This window comes from Oncorhynchus mykiss, chromosome 3, assembly GCF_013265735.2.
Source record: "Oncorhynchus mykiss isolate Arlee chromosome 3, USDA_OmykA_1.1, whole genome shotgun sequence".
NCBI classification, from domain to species: domain Eukaryota; kingdom Metazoa; phylum Chordata; class Actinopteri; order Salmoniformes; family Salmonidae; genus Oncorhynchus; species Oncorhynchus mykiss.
In genome coordinates this window covers 51042920-51066899 of record NC_048567.1, presented here as the reverse complement: position 1 = coordinate 51066899, position 23980 = coordinate 51042920, and the positions used below count along the sequence as shown (strand labels likewise).

The 23980-nt window shown below is 41.3% G+C and overlaps 2 protein-coding genes across 5 annotated transcripts in view; one reads left to right on the top strand and one right to left on the bottom strand.

Annotated features, from left to right (window-relative positions):
* The window catches only part of uggt2 (UDP-glucose glycoprotein glucosyltransferase 2), a 45102-nt gene extending 43376 nt beyond the window's left edge, over positions 1–1726 (bottom strand). For all 4 annotated transcript variants that reach the window (XM_036974548.1, XM_036974549.1, XM_036974550.1 and 1 more), the window contains exons 1-4: positions 1577–1726; positions 963–1096; positions 510–592; positions 120–250 (exon numbers count right to left, since the gene is read on the bottom strand). In XM_036974548.1, coding sequence (XP_036830443.1) covers positions 120–250; positions 510–592; positions 963–1096; positions 1577–1600 — 372 coding nt within the window. In that variant the 5' untranslated portion in view covers positions 1601–1726. The remainder of the gene's footprint in view (positions 1–119; positions 251–509; positions 593–962; positions 1097–1576) is intronic.
* A 5953-nt stretch (positions 1727–7679) lies between these two features.
* LOC110504222 (heparan-sulfate 6-O-sulfotransferase 3-B-like) overlaps positions 7680–23980 on the top strand; it is a 98362-nt gene continuing 82061 nt past the window's right edge. Inside the window, exon 1 of the mRNA XM_036974546.1 lies at positions 7680–9169. Within this exon, the coding sequence (XP_036830441.1) occupies positions 8631–9169 (539 nt within the window). The 5' untranslated portion in view covers positions 7680–8630. The remainder of the gene's footprint in view (positions 9170–23980) is intronic.

Genomic DNA, 23980 nt, shown 5'->3' with positions numbered 1-23980 from the left:
CCCTGTCCATTTTGTTGTGTTAGGCTTTGAAACAACATCTACAAAAACCTGCTATTGAACGCCTTTCTTCAAATTGATCATCACAGTGAGGTGAGTTGTAAAAGTATTTCAGGGCCTACCTGTTGGGATGCATGAACAGCTGGTGAGTAGGACCTCAAGGAGAGAGCAAATTTGAGGAGATTGACCTGGAGCACGGTCAAAAACTGTCCAGCCTTCTTGATTACCAAGTTGTAATAGGAGCGCACAGACTCTGTAAAGGAAATCTGAGTCAAATGAATGCGCAAATAATCTTGACTCTCACAATCAAAATCCACATAAATGAGTTAGTAGACAGATTTATGAGGTTTTCAAATTCAATCCACATTTACAGATCAATCAGGCACTGTCTGGAAGTAAAGGAAAGAGGCAATGTAACAGATTGTGTGAGAAGCATTGTATCTGACATAGAACACATATTTTGTGGTAATAAAACTGAAGTGTTTGCTTGTCACATCATAGTGTCCACATACCTCCATTTTTGTAAACCGTTAACTCCTTCACAGTGTCAACAAAGTCCCAGAATTTCTCATTTCCATCCTCTGCAATAAACTCACTAAACAAAAGATCAGGAAATTAAAAAGGTATGAACACAGGAGCATGTACGTTCATTATGATTGAGGAACTGCAACATGTTACATTTAGTTGCTCTTACACCTGTCTTGCAGTAACACTGTCATTACTACACATTGTACTTTAGTAATTACATTGTTATACAGCTTAGCCGTTTGAGGAATAAGGAGCAGTCCCTATTTCTACTGTAATTAGTACACAAGCATAATCTACATGCATGTAGCCTAGCCTAACGCTTACAAAATGGATAGCCCTGCATTTGTGGTATTCAGTAGAGACATGACTGGTAGGCCTATGCTATCCTGGAGACATCGAGTTTTTGTTTTCCAGCTAATTTATTCCGTAAAATATACCTGGTCTCCAGGAGGAAAGGCGTCATGCTCCACTTGGCTTTCAGACTGGCAGAGACGCCTTTCGATGCGGACTGGACATACTGGACGTTCAGCAGAAGCAGCGACGACAACAACAAGATGTTTTTACTCATCCTCTACACAAGACACGATGGAGAAGATTGACATATTCGGCAATAGATTAGATTTATAGAAAAGAGAGTGAAATGTAACATGACCCTGTAACGTTTTGTCGTCTCAAAGTGCCACGTAGCTGTAGCAAGCAATTGTTTACAGATGTAATAGCAGCCAACATATTGGGTGAAGGGATAGCTTATGCAGCCCATTGAAGAAGATGAGATGAAAGAACGTGACATAAAATAACAGGGGCGGGAAATCGTTCATGTGAGAAAGTCTCAGTTAGCCAGGATAACAAATGATAGCCTCACGTTTCATTTAACACACACTATAGGAAAGCTGCTTTTAGGAATGAAAACGGATGCAAGCAGCGCTACAATAATATCAAGGGAAAACGGGCTATGACAAGATTGTGACTTTGTAGCCCATAAAGCTCCCAAATGAAGCTTCGAACATTCTATAGACATTTTTAGTGGTTACAATGTATTCATCTTCCTTACCCCGGTAATGCTGGCCGCTGCCATTGATAGGTCCTTCGCTGCTTCTTTTATTGTAAAATATATTTGTTTGTATTCTTTTTAACAGCCAAAGGAAAATAAACATTGTATAATATGTATTGGATTTTGTATTACATAATGTACACCTTTCTGAGAAGTGTACTCGGGCGTAGCTAATAAAATAACTAGTTTTTGGTGACAACATTTTGGGACATGCAATGTCATGGCCACCTACATGTTAGATTCTTTTTTTTTATTCAAGGGGTTTGCGGAGCAACATCCCTACCCCCCTATCCTATCCATAACGCTTACCTTAATCATTTTACATATAATTTTAACGGGGTAGAGATGTCTGAAGCATACCGGATATGGAACCGAAAAGGCAGCATGCTGCAAAATATTGCTGCACCTTATATATAACCAACTGTGAAATAATGGGAAATCACAATCGAATTTTACATTAATAAAGCATGCCCTACATATTGGCTATGTAGGCCTATGTGTTAATTTCGAGACTCGTTGTGTCAAATCAAATCAACAGGTGTAGACCATTCAGTGAAATGCTTACTTACAAGCAATACAGTTCTAAGAATATACCTTAAAAAAAGTAAGAGATAAGAATAACAAATAATTAAAGAGCAGCAGTAAATAACAATAGCGGGGCTATATACAGGAGGTACCGGTACAGAGTCAATATGAAGGGGCACCAGTGTCAAGGTAATTGAGGTAATATGTACATGTAGGTAGAGTTATTCAAGTGACTATGCATAGATAACAGAGAGTAGCAGCAGTGTAGAAGGGGGGGGGGGGTAATGCAAATAATCTGGGTAGGCATTTGATTAGATGTTCAGGAGTCTTATGGCTTGGGAGTAGAAGCTTTTTATAAGCCTCTTGGACCTAGACTTGGCGCTCCGGTACGCTTGCTATGCGGTAGCGGAGAGAACAGTCTATGACTAGGGTGGCTGGAGTCTTTGACACCGCCTGGTATAGAGGTAAGGGATGAATGGAAGCTTGGCCCTGGTGATGTACTGGGCCGTACACATTACCCTCTGTAGTGCCTTGTGGTCGGAGGCCGAGCAGTTGCCATACCAGGCAGTGATGCAACCCGTCAGGATGCTCTAGATGGTGCAGCTGTAAAACCTTTTGAGAATCTGAGGACCCATGCCAAATCTTTTCAGTCTCCTGAGGGGGAATAGGTTTTGTCATGCCCTCTTCACGACCATCTTGGTGTGCTTATACCATGTTAGTTTGTTGGTGATGTGGACGCCAAGAAACTTGAAGCTCTCAACCTGCTCCACTACAGCCCCATCGATGAGAATGAGGGCATGCTCGGTCCTCCTTTTCCTGTAGTCCACAATCATCTCCTTTGTCTTGATCAGGGAGAGGTTGTTGTCCTTGCACCACACAGTCAGGTCTCTGACCTTCTCCCTATAGGCTGGGAGGTTTTTAGTCCCAGGGTCCTTAGTTTAGTGATGAGCTTTGAGGGCACTATGGTGTTGAACGCTGAGCTGTAGTCAATGAATAGCATTCTCACATAGGTGTTCCTATTGTCCATGTGTGAAAGGGCAGTGTGGATTGCAATAGAGATTGCATCATCTGTGGCTCTGTTGGGGCAGTATGCAAATTGGAGTGGGTAGGTGTTGATGTGAGCCATGACCAGCCATGACCAGCCTTTCAAAGCATTTCATGGCTACAGACGTGAGTGCTACGGGGCGGTAAGCAGGTTACCTTTGTTCTTGGGCACAGGGACTATGGTGGTCTGCGTGAAATATGTTGGTATTACAGAGTCAGACAGGGAGAGGTTGAAAATGTCAGTGAAGACACTTGCCAGTTGGTCAGCGCATGCTCGGAGTACACGTCCTGGTAATCCATCTGGCCCTGCGGCCTGGTGAATGTTGATCTGTTTAAAGGTCTTACTAATATCGGCTGCGGAGAGCGTGATCACACAGTCGTCCGGAACAGCTGATGCTCTCATGCATGTTTCAGTGTTACTTGCCTCAAAGCAAGCATAGAGGTTATTTAGCTCGTCTGTTAGGTTTGTGTCATTGGGCAGCTCTCGGCTGTGCTTCCCTTTGTAGTCTGTAATAGTTTGCAAGCCCTGCCACATCCGACGAGCGTCGGAGCCGGTGTAGTACGATTCAACCTTAGTCCTGTATTGACGCTTTTCCTGTTTGATGGTTCGTCGGAGGGCATAGTGGGATTTCTTATAAGCTTGTGTGAAGTATTTAAAACGATTTCTACTATTCTATCTGAATTGCATCTGGTTGTTTGTTCCCCTAAAGTATTAAGCCCACTAAATGTGATTCCTGCCACAAAAGAAACAGATGTAGACAGATAGAAGTAGACAGATTTGGATCAAAAATCGAATAATATTGTATTTGTAACATCTGCCGAATACTATAGGTGTAGACCGTACCGTGAAATACCCTTAACCAACAATGCCGTTTTTAAGAAAAATGAGATTGAAGAAAAATATTTACTAAATATAAACTAAAGTAAAAAATTAAATTTGATTTCATTTGCAGCTGCTGTTTAGGCCTGTGAAGTGGCTGTGTTTAGACAGGCAGCCCGATTCTGATATTTTTTCCACTACTTGGTCTTTTGACCAATCACATTGGATCACATCTGTTCTTTTTCAGAGCTGATCTGATTGGTCAAAAGAGCAATTAGTGGGGGAAAAAAGATCAGAATTGCGCTGCCTGTGTTAAACCAGCTGTAGAGTCCTTCACTATGGACTCAATTACTCTTTTTAAAATGTATTTATTTAAAATATTAATTTACATTTTTAAACTGTAGACTAATGACCATCATTGGTCACCGCCTTTCAAAGTGTGTTGCATTATGGGGATAACAATTGACCAACTTGGGCCTACACGTCGACTACATGAACGGTACAAAAATTCTGAAATCATAGGTCATGAAGATTTGACTGCAGTTCTGCAGTTGCTCTTTACCAACTTCATCCTGCAGCCATCGGCTGCATTGAGGGTGGGAGGCTCTATTGTCAACCAATCATTAGGGTGTTTTTAATTTGTCTGCCTTGATTAATAGTCTACAAATGAGGCTCTCTCTCACTCTGATTATTTAACACATGCATATGACTTCAGATGGTGAGTGTGTGATATTGGGTTTGGAGACATGTTAAGTTTGACATTTTAAAGAAAAACTTTTATAAACAATGGCAACACTGTCATGTCAATCTGAGTCTTGCTGTTGGAAAACCACATTACATGCTGACTACACCAGGCACGTGCGTACGCCACAGCGTGCACGTTGATTTTGTCAGAGTTAATTTTCATATTTCAACCTGCATGTCCTGATCAAGTCTGGCGTGGATGAACAAAATCAACGTGCACGCTGTGGCGTACGCATGTGCCAGGTATAGTCAGCATGTAATGTGGTTTTCCAACAGCAAGACTCAGATTGACATGACAGTGTTTCCATTGTTTGTAAAAGTTTTTCTTTAAAATGTCAAACTTAACATGTTAATTTGGAACAGGTCGAAAGCATTAAACGTTTATGGCAATTTAGCTAGCTAGCTTGCTGTTGCTAACTAATTTGTCCTGGGATATAAACATTGAGTTGTTATTTTACCTGAAATGCACAAGGTCCTTTACTCAGACAATTAATCCACAGATAAAAGGGTAAACCTAGTTAGTTTCACAGTAATCTCTCCTCCTTCAGGCTTCTTCTTCGTCTTTGGACTTCAAATGGTGGTTGGCAACCAACTTTAAGGTGCATTACCACCACCGACTGGAGTGTGGACCTCAGTACATCATTCAATCACCCACGTGGGTATATGCTCCTAGAAATCAGTGAGGAGATGGGAGAGGCGGGACTTGCAGCGCATCAAGCGTCCTAAATATAACTACTTTAGCGCATGGCTACGCAAACACTCGTTGACGCGCATGAGCAGTGTGGATGCAATGATTGAATAACATGTATGTGTACATTTATTTTGCAACGCTCGCGCACGTAACACGAGCGGTGTGGTCGGCATGTCTGACTTTTGGCTTTCTTAAATGCACCTACCCCAGGGCTGGACTGCCGCATTTGGGGCCCCTAGGCACCTACCTCCAGGGTGCCCCACACCCCCAAAAAATGGGGCAGAGAGAGATATGTGCCATTTTATAATGCTATGCTACACATTTTGTCAAAAGTGCTGAGAGAATATTTGCAGTTTCAAGCTAATTTACAACAATTATACACATTTTGCCATAGGGCAGAGAATAAAAAAATGCTGTTTTATAACTCATCTCATGCTATTTTATAACTCATCTCATGCTATTCTCCACATTTTGCAGTTACAAAGCACATTTCTTGCTATTTTACACATTTTGCCATGAGGCTGAGAGAAAATGTTGCAATTTTAAAGCCAATTTCCTACGATTCTACGCATTCTGCCATTGCTTATGAAGTGCTCTTACGATATTTGCCCCCCTCAGCCCCCACTCCTGCAACCATTTTTTTCAAAATGCTGTGTGTGCCTTGAATTCTAAATAATTCACAGTGTCACCAGCAAAGCACCCCTACACAATCACACATCCTCCTCCATGCTTCACGGGGGGATCCACATATGCGGAGATCATCCGTTCACCTTCTCTTCGTCTCACAAAGACACAGTGGTTGGAACCCAAAATCTCAAATTTGGACTCATCAGACCAAAGGACAGATTTCCACCGGTCTAATGTCCATTGCTCGTGTTTCTTGCCCCAAACAAGTCTCTTCTTCTTTTTCTTCTTCTTCTTTCCATTAGTAGTGGTTTCTGTGCAGCAATTCAACCATGAATGCCTGATTCACGCAGTCTCCTCTGAACAGTTGATGTTGAAATGTGTCTGTTACTTGAACTCTGTGAAGCATTTATTTGGGATGCAATTTCCTTAGGCAGGTAACTCTAATGAACTTATCCTCTGCAGCAGAGGTAACTCTGGGTCTTCCTTTCCTGTGGCGGTCCTCATGAGAGCCAGTTTCATCATAGCGCTTGATGATTTTTGTGACTGCACTTGAAGAAACTTTAAAAGTTCTTGACATTGTCCAGATTGACTGCATTAAGAAGGAAAGAAATTCCACAAATTAACTTTTAACAAGGCACACCTCTATATTGAAATGCATTCCAAGTGGCTACCTCATGAAGCTGGTTGAGAGAATGCCAAGAGTGTGCAAATCTGTCATCAAGGCAAAGGGTGGCTACTTTGAAGCATCTCAAAAATAAACTATATTTTGATTTGTTTAACACTTTTTTGGTTACTACATGATTCCATATCTGTTATTTCACAGTTTTGATGTTTTCACTATTATTCTACAATGTAGAAAATAGCCTAAATAAAGAAATTAGTAGGTGTGTCCAAACTATTTTATATATACTGTATATGTATATATTATCATTTTTGGGGGTAGGGGGCCCCTGGAGGTCGGGCACCGGGGCACGTGACTTGCATTAAGTAATCCGTCCCTGACCGCCCCTGACATCACACCTAGACTTTTGTCTACAGTTGGTTGGTGTAGCCTTACTACTCAAATGCGCCCATTGTTTTCACCAGCCATGTGCAATTTACTCTGGAAGTCTGCCTTCAAAAAATAAATCAAGTACTTTTCTAAAAATGTATTTCTCAGCTCCTCTTTTAAAGCTTTTTAGATGACATAGTATTGGCACAGGGCTCTTTTAAAATAGAATACCTTTACATGAAGTGTTCTTCGTGGTAATGAATCGTTCTCGCGTCCAATTTCAGCACCATGGACAGATACCATGTGTCAACAATTTACAACAAACAACCTCTTGTGTTGCTACTTGATACCTGCCATCTGTCCATGGTGTTGAAGTCGTAAGTGATGAGGGTTCATTCACTAGCGATTGGTTTTTAACTTTTATATGTATTTATTTTTTTAAATTAATCTAATTATCTATAAATATCGTGCTAATTGGTTTAAATGCTTTTGGTTCTCATGAAACCATGTCAATGCATGAAATAGGCTGCCTGAAGTTAGTACAGTATTTGGATTGGACTGGATACATTGTTTCCCCATTTGATTGGCTGGCAATATTGTAATGTCGTTTGTATTCTATTATTCTGTCGCCATTGGCTTTCGTTGCAATATTCAAAGTGCTATTGGTTGCATTTTCTTGGTGTAAGATTAGCCATCATTGGTTAATTAATTGCACGGCACTAAACTCACATTCCGTTCTCAATTTCTCATAGCTTACTTTAAAAACATCGAATTGTCTAGTCACTTGTGTGTGCTGACTGATACGCAAGAGCTGAATGTAGGCTATCTGTTCTACGAGACAAGAAAGATTATGATCCTTTTATCCTATGCTAGCCTATAGCCAAGTTACAGTAGCCTTGGTTATGTCCACAAAAATCGATAGAGAGTATATTACCACGAAGAGGGCGTAACGTGATCACCGGGTCTTGAATGCAGCAGCATCTTCAAGTAATAGCCTAAGCTAGCCTGCAATATTTGAACAAAACTGAACCGCGCGATGAATGAGGATGCTTCAGGACCCATCCCACTGTAGTCGGAGCAGCAGTCGCTTGCCCCTTCATGCGCACGCCTTGGACATAAGGATATATGAACGCCGACATTTCTCCACTTCCCTACAAGCACGTTTGTGGTGCTGAAGTGAATCAGACAACTGTTTCCCGAGATGTAAAGTTGTAATTTTGCGGGATCAGAATGAAACATGTTGACAGGTTCGGTTTCACTTGAAATTCTAGCATGGGGGACGTCAGTGTGCAGCACTGAAAATACCGTTTGTGAAGTTGGACAACCATGACGAGAAGTAACCGGAATATGTCATGTTTCGGCAAGCCTGCCTCGTTTGAAATGATCTGCTCTGGTGTGATATGACTGCAGTATCCTTGAAACATAAAGGTAGGCTACCTGCTTAGACCAAAATATGCCTTTTGATAGCAAGAACAATAACTAAATCTTGTCCAGATCAACATGTGGCACTTTGAAGATCCATAGACATTATTGTGATGAACCAAGCGGCAGCTACTGAAAGGATCATGTGTAATAATTCACACTAATGGCATGAAAACATATTCTTGTTAACATGGATGATAAATCCAATAAATTGATCTTAGTTCCTATTTTAGCTGTTCTTTTTGTAATGATAGGCTATCAATATATATGTCCAGCTGGCAGCAATTCTTGCCACTTTAAAACTGGGGAAAATTTGAGAGGGGTCAGTATACTTTCTACCCAATATCGGACAAACGAAGACTTTTACACAGAACTGGAGGATGACAGCCCTCCGAAATTGCCGTCAAAATTCAACTTTACTGAACGAGACCTTCAGCGACACGTGGATTTCAACATCAAAGGATACGATGTGATAGTGTTTTTACACATTCAAAAAACCGGGGGAACCACGTTTGGAAGGCACTTAGTTAGGAATATTCGTTTGGAGCAACCATGCGACTGCAAGCCAGGGCAGAAGAAATGTACATGCCACCGACCAGGGAAAGAGGAGTCCTGGCTGTTCTCTCGATTCTCTACGGGCTGGAGCTGTGGTTTGCATGCCGACTGGACAGAGCTCACCAATTGTGTACCTGTCATCATGGACAAGAAGGAAGCTCAAAAGAACAAAAGGTACTGTATAACATTCTATTCGCTCTCTATCTCGCTCTCTCTCTCTCTCTCTCTCTCTCTCTCTCTCTCTCTCTCTCTCTCTGTGTGTGTGTGTGTGTGGGGGGGGGGGGGGGGGGGGGGGGAGAAAGACCTTTACATTCATTATCACACTTTCCATAGCATTACCATCATGAAAATGTGCTTCTGTAACTTCTGGAATTACAGCACGGCCTACAGTTCAATGTGAATTGAACTCTGAGACTATGAACTGTAATACAACAAAAATATTTTTGTAATTACCTGTAATACAAACAGTCTTTTGAAGTTACCTGAGGCAACAGGGAGTTGTTGGTGATAACTTACAGGTCTCAGAGATAGACAGACTGTGGACCAGTTAAATTAGAGATTCCAAGTGCAGCTGGTGGAAATCTATCTCTAAGCACAAAGAGATAGTGTAGCAGACAGTGAATGGATGTGATAGAAGCCTGAAATCACATAAAAACTTTGGTCATAGTGTTAAAATAAGGTCAGACGGAGTGGATTTTGTAAACCAATTAGGTGTTACCAATAACATGGGCATTCCTGCAACTAAAATTAATTGAACCATAAAATGGTGCCACTGCTAGGAATTGACGATGCATGCTATATTCTCAGAACTGCTAAGTAAGTGCTTTCTGTTTGATCTGCGCATGACATTCCCTTGAAAACATCACAGGGTGCAAGGTAAAGAAGGGTGGGAAAAGTCAGATGAAGTTCATCCATCTCAAGTGTGAAGAAGTGTCACTCTCCTGCACTGCTATGAAAAGGATAGCATGGAAATTGATGTAGAACATGTGGCCAACATAGACATACATCCCGTATGTCTATGTTGGCCACAAGGTTCACAATCTCCCTGGAGGACAGAACACAGCCCTGTTTTCTCAGAAACATCTTCACCACCATTATCCACCACAGCTGTAGCAAACACAAAAAAACAGTTTACTCTTAGGCAGGGGCGACTTTTCACTGTGGACAGGGGCGGGGCATGCCCCCCCTCCCACATTCTGAAATTGCATTTTTGTCCCCCACAGTTTTATGATTGGAATGTGATATTAAACGAGGCAACGGTGTGCTTTAGGACGATGCGGACGTCTCCGAGCGGTCTGGTAGGCTGTTTTTTAGTGTTTATCTGACTGGGGAAAAAAATGAATTAAAAAAATATTTATGTCCCCCCTACTTCTAAAACCAAAGTTGCACCCCTACTCTTAGGTCTTTCTACAGTCAAGCCAAGGACAGTGTTCAAATATATTGTATGAGGTGGCCAGTCTGGAATGTATACACCGGTGAGAAACACTCCGATTTTTTCGAGGTTTACAGGTGGGCTATTCAAGTGGACTATCTGAATGGCATGCCAGTTTATCCGTTTATAGTGTGGGTTATATCCTTTTGTCTGGTATCTGCTTTTGTGCAAAGGCTCTCTACACTCCTCATGTCAACCATGTAATCTCTAATCCATTATAGTCTCCTTTAATAATTTTATATCCCCAGCTCACTGTCTGTAGCATGAATTGTAATGTGTCCATGCTGTTCATTTTCTTAAACATTATTTTTCTCTGGTCACTTTTCAAAGTATTTTTTTGTCCTTGAATTACCTTTCAATGATGCAGGAATACAGTCGCAGCAGCTACCATTCTCCCACTCTCCATCTCTCTACCTTGTATATCCATTGTTCTCTCCCTGCCTACTGTTTACCTAGAAGCACCCTGTTACGCAGGCTTCACGCCCCTCTGCCTTTTTGTCTGCATCCTCTATTATGAGAAAATAGGTCTGTCTCAAGCATATCCTCATTATGTCCCCACCTCTGTAAAAGCTCCTGTTGCTGTTGCCCTTACTTTTATTTCCTGGTATTAACGCCCACTGCAAATAAATGTAGTCTCGACCAAACGCTACATAATCTCTGCAATCAAACCTTGACCTTCAGAGATTCGGAAAGTGACATTTAAAGTGATCCATTTTCATGTATTCACAGATTTGCATACAATTGAGGCCCACTGGGCGTACCAAGTCATTTCAACGTGGATAATTGGGTAATGTTTGGTTGAGACATTGATTACAACCTATATTCACCCACTCAAAAAGTTTGTTGAATTTCCAATGTGTTATCACTATGCTTTCAACCATCTAAAGCACAACCAAATTCCAATTGAATAACAACGTGTGTTTTTGGTTTAGTTGTAACCCAAATGTCTGTCACTGTGCTTTCACTCATTTAAAAGCACAGCAAAGTTCAAATGGGAATTCCATGTCAGATATTTTGGTTATTTATACAACAAATTAGTGTTATCACTGTGCTTTATCTAATAGCACAACCAAATTGTTTGGATTGCAGTTGATATTGCATAATAAGTACATAGTGCAAGGGATCAATGCAGTTCGAGATTCTGCACAGATTATTACAGCAATTGTGAAGATCTCCACAGACCTGCGACAACCTATTCATGCTATCTTGAACATGCACGCTTTATATGACTATATAAGAAGACATTTATAGTTACAGTAACCTCAAAATATGGCCATGGATGTGTTACCCATTTTACGGTATATAGTTACATTAGCGATAAAGGATCTTCATTTGAGCCAGTTTGCTACAGCAGGAAATGAATGAGGCAACAGGAAATGTGAGTTATGATGTGTGGATTATAATTAATGGACATCTTCGTCGCGGTTAATACATTTTCCATAAGGGAAAATCAAGTCTGAAATGTCAAAGGGGAAATGAGAAACTTCAGAAGCCTTTTTAAGCCTCAAATTACACTACAAATTCTCCTGCAACAGGGGATCAAATTAAGATCCTACACCTGTAGTAGGCTATTTACTGGGCTATTTGCTGTGTTACAAAAGTAATATGGAATTGTGTTTGGTTGACAACACAACAAAATATCAACATTTAAAGAAGATATGTGTACTGCTTAGAATAGTTCCATTTTAGCCACTGACTTAATCCCATTTTTTAACCTTTATTTTTGGTTGAGTTTGAGACTTGAATCCAACATACCATTTGTGAACTTGTCAACAAGTTAATAGGCTATTTATTGTATTACAAAAGTAATATTGACTTGTGTTTGGTTGACAACGCAACCAAATATCAACATTTAAAGGAGATGTAATAGTTCCATCTATTCCCCTGAATTAGTCTGGCTTTAATTCCAGTTTTTCTACATATTACATACAGTGGGGCAAAAAAGTATTTAGTCAGCCACCAATTGTGCAAGTTCTCCCACTTAAAAATATGAGAGAGGCCTGTAATTCTCATCATAGGAACACTTCAACTATGACAGACAAAATGAGAAAAAAAAATCCAGAAAATCACATGTAGGATTTTTTATGAATTTATTTGCAAACGTTTCATCTTCAATGCCCTTGCTGATGGAAGGAGGTTTTCCCTCAAAATCTCACGATACATGGCCCCATTCATTCTTTCCTTTACACGGATCAGTCGTCCTGGTCCCTTTGCAGAAAAACAGCCCAAAAGCATGATGTTTCCACCCCCATGCTTCACAGTAGGTATGGTGTTCTTTGGACGCAACTCAGCATTCTTTGTCCTCCAAACACGACGAGTTGAGATTTTTCCAAAAAGTTATATTTTGGTTTCATCTGACCATATGACATTCTCCCAATCTTCTTCTGGATCATCCAAACTGGCTTAAGAAGGGGGACACGTCTGGCACTGCAGGATTTGAGTCCCTGGCGGCGTAGTGTGTTACTGATGGTAGGCTTTGTTACTTTGGTCCCAGCTCTCTGCAGGTCATTCACTAGGTCCCGCCGTGTGGTTCTTGTGATCATTTTGACCCCACGGGGTGAGATCTTTCGTGGAGCCCCAGATCGAGGGAGATTATCAGTGGTCTTGTATGTCTTCCATTTCCTAATATTTGCTCCCACAGTTGATTTCTTCAAACCAAGCTGCTTACTTATTGAAGATTCAGTCTTCCCAGCCTGGTGCAGGTCTACAATTTTGTTTCTGGTGTCCTTTGACAGCTCTTTGGTCTTGGCCATAGTGGAGTATGGAGTGTGACTGTTTGAGGTTGTGGACAGGTGTCTTTTATACTGATAACAAGTTCAAACAGGTGCCATTAATACAGCTAACGAGTGGAGGACAGAGGAGCCTCTTAAAGAAGAAGTTACAGGTCTGTGAGAGCCAGAAATCTTGCTTGTTTGTAGGTGACCAAATACTTATTTTCCACCATAATTTGCAAATAAATTCATTCAAAATCCTACAATGTGATTTTCTGGATATTTTTTTCTCATTCTGTCTGTCATAGTTGAAGTGTACTTATGATGAAAATTACAGGCATCTCTCATCTATTTAAGTGGGAGAACTTGCACAATTGGTGGCTGACTAAATACTTTTTTGCCCCACTGTATAATTCCATCTCAACAAAAAAATCAAATCCATTGAATTTTCCATGTACAGTTCATTCGGAAATTTTTCAGAACTCTTGACTTTTTCCACATTTTGTTACGCTACAGCCTTATTTTAAAATGTATTAAATAATGTAAAATTTATTAAATAATTCCCCTCATCAATCTATACACATTACCCAATAATGACAAAGCAGAAAGAGGCTTTTAGACATTTTTGCAAATCTATTACAAATAAAAAACAGAAATATAATAAGTAATCAGACCCTTCGATATGAGACTCGGAATTGAGCTCAGGTGCATCCTGTTTCCATTGATCATCCTTGAGATGTTTCTACAACTTGATTGGAGTCCACCTGTGGTAAATTCAACTGATTGGTCATAATTTGGAAAGGTACACACCTGTCTATATAAGGTCCCACAGTTGACAATGCATTTAGAAGTACAGTTCTTACCATTTAGAAATATTACAGGGAGAAATTGACTGAAGGCGAAGGGCAAAGACTTTTCTCCATTTCATGATATGTATTATGAGCCCTAAGATCCTCTGTCGGTGTATCATTGAAACGTGCATCTGTAGCCTTCTTCATCAAATCATTTGACATGATGGCGTTTACTTCATAACCTTGGCCCACGGACTGTCTGAACTTGTCTGAACTGCCCCGAGTCGATGATGTATGTGACCGGTTATTCCAACGACAGCAGATATAATGTATAATACATACTCAGTATCTGTATGTATAGTATAAATACAGATAATTAGTGTCAAAGAATCATTATTTCTGCATTAAGTATTCCTCAAGCTTTAATCCCAAATTCACAAGGCAGAGTTTAATCAACCAAAACCCAGGGACTCTAGGATCATAGGAAGGGGTAAAGCTGTAGTGATTATATTTTTTTAACTGGCTTTACATCCCTATGGATGAGGGCATCTATCTATGTCCTCTCAGAGGTTTAAAGAGTTGGCCAGTGGGCAGCATCATGCCAAAGACACACACACACACACACACACACACACACACACACACACACACACACACACACACACACACACACACACACACACCTTCCCTTCACTCTCTGGCCTTTGAAGTCTGGAGATCTACTGATGATCTGTCTATGAGTTTGAAGGGGCTCGTGTTCTTGTGTGTTCACGTTGTACATAATATGTGAACATTTCTTCACAGCTGTGATGTTTATAGTGACCCCTACAAAATGCCGCATGGTTAATAGGTCCACCTAGTTTTAGATTGACGTAATTTACATTATATTGCACAAATTCCATGTCATTTGAGTTTCTTTCGCATTCTAATTACATAGTAACTACCAAACAGTTTTATACCAGTTACCATGTACACTACCGTTCAAAAGTTTGGGGTCACTTAGAAATTTCCTTGTTTTCCATGAAAACATCAACACGGCAAAAAAAGAAACTAGAGGTCGACCGATTATGATTTTTCAAGGACCAAAAATTGGAGGACCAAAAAAAGCCGATACCAATTAATCGGAAATTCCGATTAATCGGTCGACCTCTAAAAGAAAGGTCCTCTCACTGTTGTTACACGTGGTCTGCCACTGCGAGGATGATCAGCTGTCCATCCTGTCTCCCTGTAGCGCTGTCTTAGGCATCTCATAGTACGGACATTTAATTTATTGCCCTGGCCACATCTACAGTCCTCATGCCTCCTTGCAGCATACCTAAGGCACGTTCACACAGATGAGCAGTGACCCTGGCATCTTTCTTTTGGTGTTTTTCAGAGTCAGTAAAAAGGCCTCTTTAGTGTCCTAAGTTTTCAAAACTGTGACCTTAATTGCCTACCGGCTGTAAGCTGTTAGTGTCTTAACGGCCGTTCCACAGGTGCATGTCCATTAATTGTTTATGGTTCATTGAACAAGCATGGGAAACAGTGTTTAAACCCATTACAATGAACATCTGTGAAGTTATTTGTTTCTTTTACGAATTATCTTTGAAAGACAGGGTCCTGAAAAAGGGATTTTCTTTTTTTGCTGAGTTTACATGAAATTAGTTGCAAAATGAATAGGAAATATAGTGAAGACATTGACAAGGTTATAAACATTGATTTTCAATTTAAATAATAATTGTGTCCTTCAAACTTTGCTTTCGTCAAAGAATCCTCCATTTGCAGCAATTACAGTCTTGCAGACCTTAGGCATTCTAGTTGTCAATTTGTTGACGGAATCTGAAGAGATTTCAACTCATGCTTCCTGAAGCACCTCCCACAAGTTGGATTGGCTTAATGGGCACTTCTTACATACCATACGGTCAAGCTGCTCCCACAACAGCTCAATAGGGTTGAGATCCAGTGACTGTGCTGACCACTTCATTGTAGACAGAATACTGCTTCTTCCCTAAATAGATATTGCATAGTTTGGACCTGTGCTTTGGGTCATTGTCCTGTTGTAGGAGGACATTGACTCCAATTAAGTGCCGTCCACAGGGTATGGCATGGCGTTGCAAAATGGAGGGATAGCCTTCCTTCTTTCAGATCCCTTTTACCCTCTACAAATCTCTCACTTTACCACCACCAAAGCACCCCCAGACCATCACATTGCCTCCACCATGCTTGACAGATGGCATCAAGCACTCCTCCAGTTTCTTTTCGAATGTTCTTTGTGATCCGAACACCTCAAACGTAGATTTGTCTGCCCATAACACTTTTTTTTTCCAATCTTGCTCTGTCCAGTGTCTGTGTTCTTTTTACCATCTTAATATTTTATTTTTATTGGCCAGTCTGAGATATGGCTTTGCAACTCTGCCTAGAAGGCCAACATCCTGGAGTCGCCTCTTCACTGTTGACGTTGAGACTGCTGTTTTTCGGGCACTATTTAATGAAGCTGCCAGTTGAGGACTTGTGAGGCATCGGTTTCTCAAACTACACACTCTAATGTACTTGTACTCTTGCTCAGTTGTGCACCGGGGATTCCAACTCCTCTTTCTATTCTGGCTAGAGCTAATTTGCACTGTTCTGTGCAGGGAGTAGTACACAGCTTTGTACGAGATCTTCAGTTTCTTGGAAATTTCTCGCATGGAATAGCCTTCGTTTCTCAGAATAAGAATAGACTGACAAGTTTCAGAAGAAAGTTCTTTGTTTCTGGCCATTTTGAGCTTGTAATCGAACCCACAAATGCTGATGCTCCAGATACTCAACTAGTCTAAAGAAGGCCAGTTTTATTTCCTCTTTAATCAGGACAACAGTTTTCACATGTGCTAAAAATTGCAAAAGGGTTTTCTAATGATCAATTAGCCTTTTAAAATGATAAACTTGGATTAGCTACTACAAAGTGCCATTGGAACACAGGAGTAATGGTTGCTGATAATGGCCCTCTGTACACCTATGTAGATATTCCATTAAAAAACTGTCCATTTCCATCTACAATAGTCATTTACAACATTAACAATGTCTACACTGTAGTTCTGATCAATTTGATGTTATTGTAATGGACATAAATGTGCTTATCTTTCAAAAATAAGGACATTTCTAAGTGACCCCAAACTTTTGAACGGGAGTGTATGTATATATATACAGTGCCTTGCGAAAGTATTCGGCCCCCTTGAACTTTGCGACCTTTTGCCACATTTCAGGCTTCAAACATAAAGATATAAAACTGTATTTTTTTGTGAAGAATCAACAACAAGTGGGACACAATCATGAAGTAGAACGACATTTATTGGATATTTCAAACTTTTTTAACAAATCAAAAACTGAAAAATTGGGCGTGCAAAATTATTCAGCCCCTTTACTTTCAGTGCAGCAAACTCTCTCCAGAAGTTCAGTGAGGATCTCTGAATGATCCAATGTTGACCTAAATGACTAATGATGATAAATACAATCCACCTGTGTGTAATCAAGTCTCCGTATAAATGCACCTGCACTGTGATAGTCTCAGAGGTCCGTCAAAAGCACAGAGAGCATCATGAAGAACAAGGAACACACCAGGCAGGTCCGAGATACTGTTGTGAAGAAGTTTAAAGCCGGATTTGGATACAAAAAGATTTCCCAAGCTTTAAACATCCCAAGGAGCACTGTGCAAGCGATAATATGGAAATGGAAGGAGTATCAGACCACTGCAAATCTACCAAGACCTGGCCGTCCCTCTAAACTTTCAGCTTATACAAGGAGAAGACTGATCAGAGATGCAGCCAAGAGGCCCATGATCACTCTGGATGAACTGCAGAGATCTACAGCTGAGGTGGGAGACCTGAATCCAGTCGAGAATCTGTGGAAAGAACTGAAAACTGCTGTTCACAAATGCTCTCCATCCAACCTCACTGAGCTCGAGCTGTTTTGCAAGGAGGAATGGGAAAAAATTTCAGTCTCTCGATGTGCAAAACTGATAGAGACATACCCCAAGCGACTTACAGCTGTAATCGCAGCAAAAGGTGGCGCTACAAAGTATTAACTTAAGGGGGCTGAATAATTTTGCACGCCCAATTTTTCAGTTTTTGATTTGTTAAAAAAGTTTGAAATATCCAATAAATGTCGTTCTACTTCATGATTGTGTCCCACTTGTTGTTGATTCTTCACAAAAAAATACAGTTTTATATCTTTATGTTTGAAGCCGGAAATGTGGCAAAAGGTCGCAAAGTTCAAGGGGGCCGAATACTTTCGCAAGGCACTGTATATACTTGAATGAGTAGGTGTGTCCAAACTTTTGACTGGTATTATATATATATTTATAATACCAGCCAAATGTTTGGTCACACCTACTCATTCAAGTATTTTTTTAAACTATTTTCCACATTGTAGAATAGTAGTGAAGACATCAAAACTCTGAAATAACACATATGGAATCATGTAGTAACCAAGAAAGTGTTAAACAAATCAAAATAGATTAGAGATTTGAGATTCTTCAAAGTAGCCACCCTTTGCCTTGATGACAGCTTTGCACACTCTTGACATTCTCTTAACCAGCTTCACGAGGAATGCTTTTACAACAGTCTTGAAGGAGCTCCCACATATGCTGAGCACTTGTTGGCTGCTTTTCCTTCACTCTGCGGTCCAAACCATCTCAATTGGGTTGAGGTCGGGTGATTGCGGAAGCCGGGTGATTGTGGAAGCCAGGTCATCTGATGCAGCACTCCATCACTCTCCTTGGTCAAATTGCCCTTACACAGCTTGGAGGTGTGTTTTGGGTTATTGTCCTGTTGAAAAATAAATTGTCCCACTAAGTGCAAACCAGATGGGATGGTGTATTGCTGCAGAATGGTAGCCGTGCTGCTTAGGTGTGGCTTGAATTCAAAATAAATCACAGACAGTGTCACCAGCAAAGCACCCCAACACCATCACACCTCCTCCTCCATGCTTCATGGTGGGAATCACACATGCAGAGATCATCCGTTCACCTCCTCTGCGTTTCACAAAGATACCGCGGTTGGAACCAAAAATCTCAAATTTGGACTCATCAGACCAAAGGACAGATTTACACCTGTCTATTGTCCATTACTCGCGTTTCTTGGCCCAAGTAAGTCTCTTCTTATTATTGGTCTCCTTTAGTAGTGGTTTCTTTGCAGCAATTAAACCATGAAAGCCTGATTCACACAGTCTCCTCTGAACAGTTGATGATGAGATGTGTCTGTTGAACTCTGTGTGCTGCAAACTTTATTTGGGCTGCAATCTGAGGTGCAGTTAACTCTAATGAATTTACCCTCTCCAGCAGAGGTAACTCTGGGTCTTCCTTTCCTGTGGCGGTCCTCATGAGTGCCAGTTTCATCATAGCAATCCAATGTATATTCCATGGAATGTATATGTATATATTTCATGTACAGTTCATTCGGAAAGTTTTCAGACCCCTTGACTTTTTCCACATGTTGTTACTTTACAGCCTTATTCTAAAATGGATTAAATAAAAATGTTTCCCCTACACACAATACCCCATGATGACAAAGTGAAAAAATGTTTTTAGAAATGTACTTATTTACATAAGTATTCAGACTCCTTGTTACGAGACTCGAAATCAAGCTTAGGTGCAACGTGTTTCCATACAAGTTGATTGTCTATATAAGGTCCCACAGTTGACAGTGCACGTCAGAGCAAAAACCAAGCCATGAGGTCGAAGGAATTGTCCGTAGAGCTCCGAAACAGGATTGAGTCGAGGCACAGACCTGGGAATAGGTACCAAAAAATGTCTGCAGCATTGAAGGTCCCCATGAACACAGTGGCCTCCATCATTCTTAAATGGAAGAAGTTTGGAACCACCAAGACTCTTGCTAGAGCAGGCCGCCCAGCCAAACTGAGCAATTGGGGGAGAAGGGCCTTGATCAGGGAGGTGACCAAGAACCCAATGGTCACTCTGACAGAGCTCCAGAGTTCCTCTGTGGAGATGGGAGAACCTTCCAGAAGGACAACCGTCTCTGCAGCACTCCACCCATCAGGCCTTTATGGTAGAGTGGGCAGATGGAAGCCACTCCTCAGTAAAAGGCACATGACAGCCCGCTTGTAATTTGCCAAAAGGTACCTAAAAACTCTCAGACCATGAGAAACAAGATTCTCTGGTCTGATGAAACCAAAATTGAACTCTTTGGCCTGACTGCCAAGTGTCACGTCTGGAGGAAACCTGACACTATCCCTAAGGTGAAGCATGGTGGTGGCAGCATCATGCTGTGGGGATGTTTTTCAGTGGCAGGAACTCGGAGTCTAGTTAGGATCGAGGGAAAGATAAACGGAGCAAAGTACAGAGAGATCCTCAATGAAAACCTGCTCCAGAGCTCTCAGGACCTCAGACTAGAGTGAAGGTTCACCTTCCAACAGGACAACGACCACAAGCACTCAACCAAGACAATGCATGAGTGGTTTCGGGACAAGTCTCTGAATGTCCTTGAGTGGCCCAGCCAGACTTGAACCCGATCGAACATTTCTGGAGGGACCTGGAAATAGCTGTGCAGTGACGCTCCCCATTCAACCTGACAGAGCTTGAGAGGATCTGCAGAGAAGAATGGGAGAAACTCCCTAAATACAGGTGTGCCAAGCTTGTAGCGTCATACCCAAAAAGACTCAAGGCTGTAATAACTACCAAAGGTGCTTCAACAAAGTACTGAGTAAAGGGTCTGAATACTTATGTAGATGTACTATTTCAGTTTTCTTTTCCTTTATAAATGCTTTTCTTTGTCCTTATGGGTTATTGTGTATAGATTGATGAGGGAAAACATATATTTAATTCATTTCAGAATTAGGCTGTAACATAACAAAATGTGGGAAAAGTCAAGTGGTCTGAATACTTTCCGAATGCACTGTATATAAAATGTGATGTTGTAACTTTTGGGTTTTGATTTACTCATATTGGTAGGCCTAATTGAGTTTAAATGGGAGAGGTTGAGCTGTGGAAAACAGTCAAGCACCATCCACAAGTTTCACTGAGTGATGTAAAATATATAGCCTTAGGAGATAATTAAAATTTGCACATATATGATTGTCTAAGTAAATAAAACGGCATCTGTTTGTTACTGCCTACCAAAAGGTAGTTATACTTATGAGATTCACAGTCAATTATTAAATGAAGAAGCCTGTTATTTGGCTGTTCTGACCAGTTAGTCCATTGAATTCACTCATTCATTCACCATGAGTTTAATTCTCTCTTTAGCCTACAGTAGATTGTACCCAAGTAGCTCCTTGATCTTTTAATGTCAGAGAAGGGCGCAAATGAGAGAAAAATGTGTTATGCGAAGCACACCCTTGATGCTGAAACCGCAGTGTTTGTAGCAGAGAAATTACCTCCCTGCTTTGAAGAAGAAAAATACAATGGTGCACTAAACTGCAAGGGCATGAGCACATGATTTATTTCTGCAGTGCCAAGTGTTTCCTTTGCTCTGGAAAGCGCTCACTGGATGCGACAGCTCCTCGTTTCATAGCTGCAGCATCAATTCTGCACTCTGAGTCCTCCCCTCCCTGTCTCCTAAATGGGCCCCCAACAGCTATTTCAAGAGCATATTACCACTGCCTCTATTGAGACTCTGAGAACAAATATGTCACCTCAGACAGTTAAATGACAACATTATGAAAATGTAAAACTCCAAACACCACTTGTTTAAAACAGAAAATTATGGAGAAATGTTCTTCCTCATTTATGCGCAATTTCCTTTCTCCTCATTGTCTTGCTTAATCTTAAATTAAGTGAAAGGCCTCTCATGTGCGTTGACTGCTAATGTTAATCGTTTTAGCTCTGAATGGAGCTTTTAATGATTGATATATAAGTTAATGAGATATCTATAATGTGACACCATTAATGGGAATGCCATAGATTTGGATGCATACTTATTAGCTTCTTTAAAACACTTATACAGACTTTCTGTATAGGTTACATGTATTTTCCGCAGAAGCTAGACGAGTGCTTAAAAGTGGCCCAACCTGCTGAGGGTGTTGTAGAGAAGCACAGGGTTCATATTTCACAACCAGATTCTGATGGCAGGGCCCTTGTTTTTGCAGTTGAGAGCCCCTCAGACTGAGTGTCTGTCTGTCCAGGGTGAGTGTCCATGGCAGCCAGGCCTGAGATGGCAGCTAGTGCAGGGGCTGAGGTGAGGCATGGGGCGGCGGGGCCTGACTGCCTGGCCTGACTGGCATGGCCTTTTCAGGCGGGCACGGCAAGCCAGCCCAGCCGTGCAGCCCGGGAAAGGTCAGGCATGTCAGAGAGGATCAGCGTGTCGTCCTGCAGCGGGGCTCCACTGGAGTGTGCTGCCAGTCAGAGGAGAAGAGGAGAGCAGCGAGGGAAGTCTCAATGCTCATTTCTGCAGGGCTTTGGGGAGAGAGATGCCTCTCCGAGCTGTCCTCTTACGTTGCTGCTGTTTGGAGAGCAGCATGTTAATATGAGAGTGGGTAGATGCATGATTTACCAGAACTGGGAGACATCTAGAGCAACATCAGCTTTTGTCACGCAACGAGATAATGGTCCTTGATTCATCTCAAATCATTCAAAGTTTATTGTTCACGTAGACAGATTTGCAGATGTTATCGCAGGTGCAGCGAAATGCGTATGTTTCTAGCTCCAACAGTGCAGTAATACCTAGCAATACAATAACAATACACACATACTGTAATCCAAAAGTAAAATAAATCAAACATGATACAAATAAATGGACGAGCAAAAACAGAATGAGCAATGTCAGAGTCTGGAATATAAATATATATACAGTGAGTATACCAAACATTAGGAAAACCAACACCTTCCTTTGGCCCTCAGAACAGCCTCAATTCTTTGGGGCATGGACTCTACAAGGTGTCGAAAGCGTTCCACAGGGATGCTGGCCCATGTTGACTCCAAGGATTACCACATTTGTGTCAAGTTGGCTGAATGTCCTTTGGATGGTGGACCCTTCTTGATACACACGAGATTTGTAGTTCTTGACACAAACCGGTGCGTCTGGCACCTACTACCAGACCCAGTTCAAAGGAACGTAAAAGTTTTGTCTTGTCCATTCACCCTCTGAATGGCACACATACACAATCCATGTCTCAATTGTCTCAAGGCTTAAAAATCCTTTATTTTCTTTCTTTCTTTTTTTTACCCCTTTTCTCCCCAATTTCGTGGCATCAAATTGGTAGTTACAGTCTTGGCTCATCTCTGCAACTCTCGTACGGACTCGGGAGAGGCAAAGGCCATGCGTCCTCCGAAACACGACTCAACCAAGCCGCACTGCTTTTTGACACAATGCCCACTTAACCCGGAAGCCAGCCGCACCAATGTGTCAGAGGAAACACCGTACACCTGGAGACCGTGTCAGCATGCAACAGGAGTCGCTAGTGTGCGATGGGACTAGGACATCCCTCCCAGCCAAACCCTCCCCTAACCCGGATTACGCTGGACCAATTGTGCACCACCCCATGGGTCTCCCGGTCGCGGCCGGCTGCGACAGAGCCGGGACTCGAACAAGGATGATCTCTAGTGGCCACTGTGCCAAAAACCCTTCTTTAACCTGTCTCCTCCCCTTCATCTGCACTGATTGAAGTGGATTTAACAAGTGACATCAATAAGGGATCATAGCTTTCACCTGCATTCACCTGGTCAGTCTATGTCATGGAAAGAGCAGGTGTCCTTAATGTTTCGTATACTAAAGTATACTAAATACTAAAGTATTCAGACCCCTTGACTTTTTCCACATTTTGTTACATTACAGCCTTTTTCTAAAATTTATCAAATCGCATTTTTCCCTCATCAATCTACAGACAATACCGCATAATCACAAAGTAAAAACAGGTTTTTAGAAATGTTTGCAAATGTATGAAATATCACATTTACATACGGTACCAGTCAAAAGTTTGGACTGAGTGTGCAAAGCCGTCATCAAGGCAAATGGTGGCTACTTTGAAGAATCTAAAATCTAAAATATATTTTGATTTGTTTAACACTTCTTTGGTTACTACATGATTCAATATGTGTCATTTCATAGTTCTTCACTATTATTCTGCAATGTAGAAAATAGTA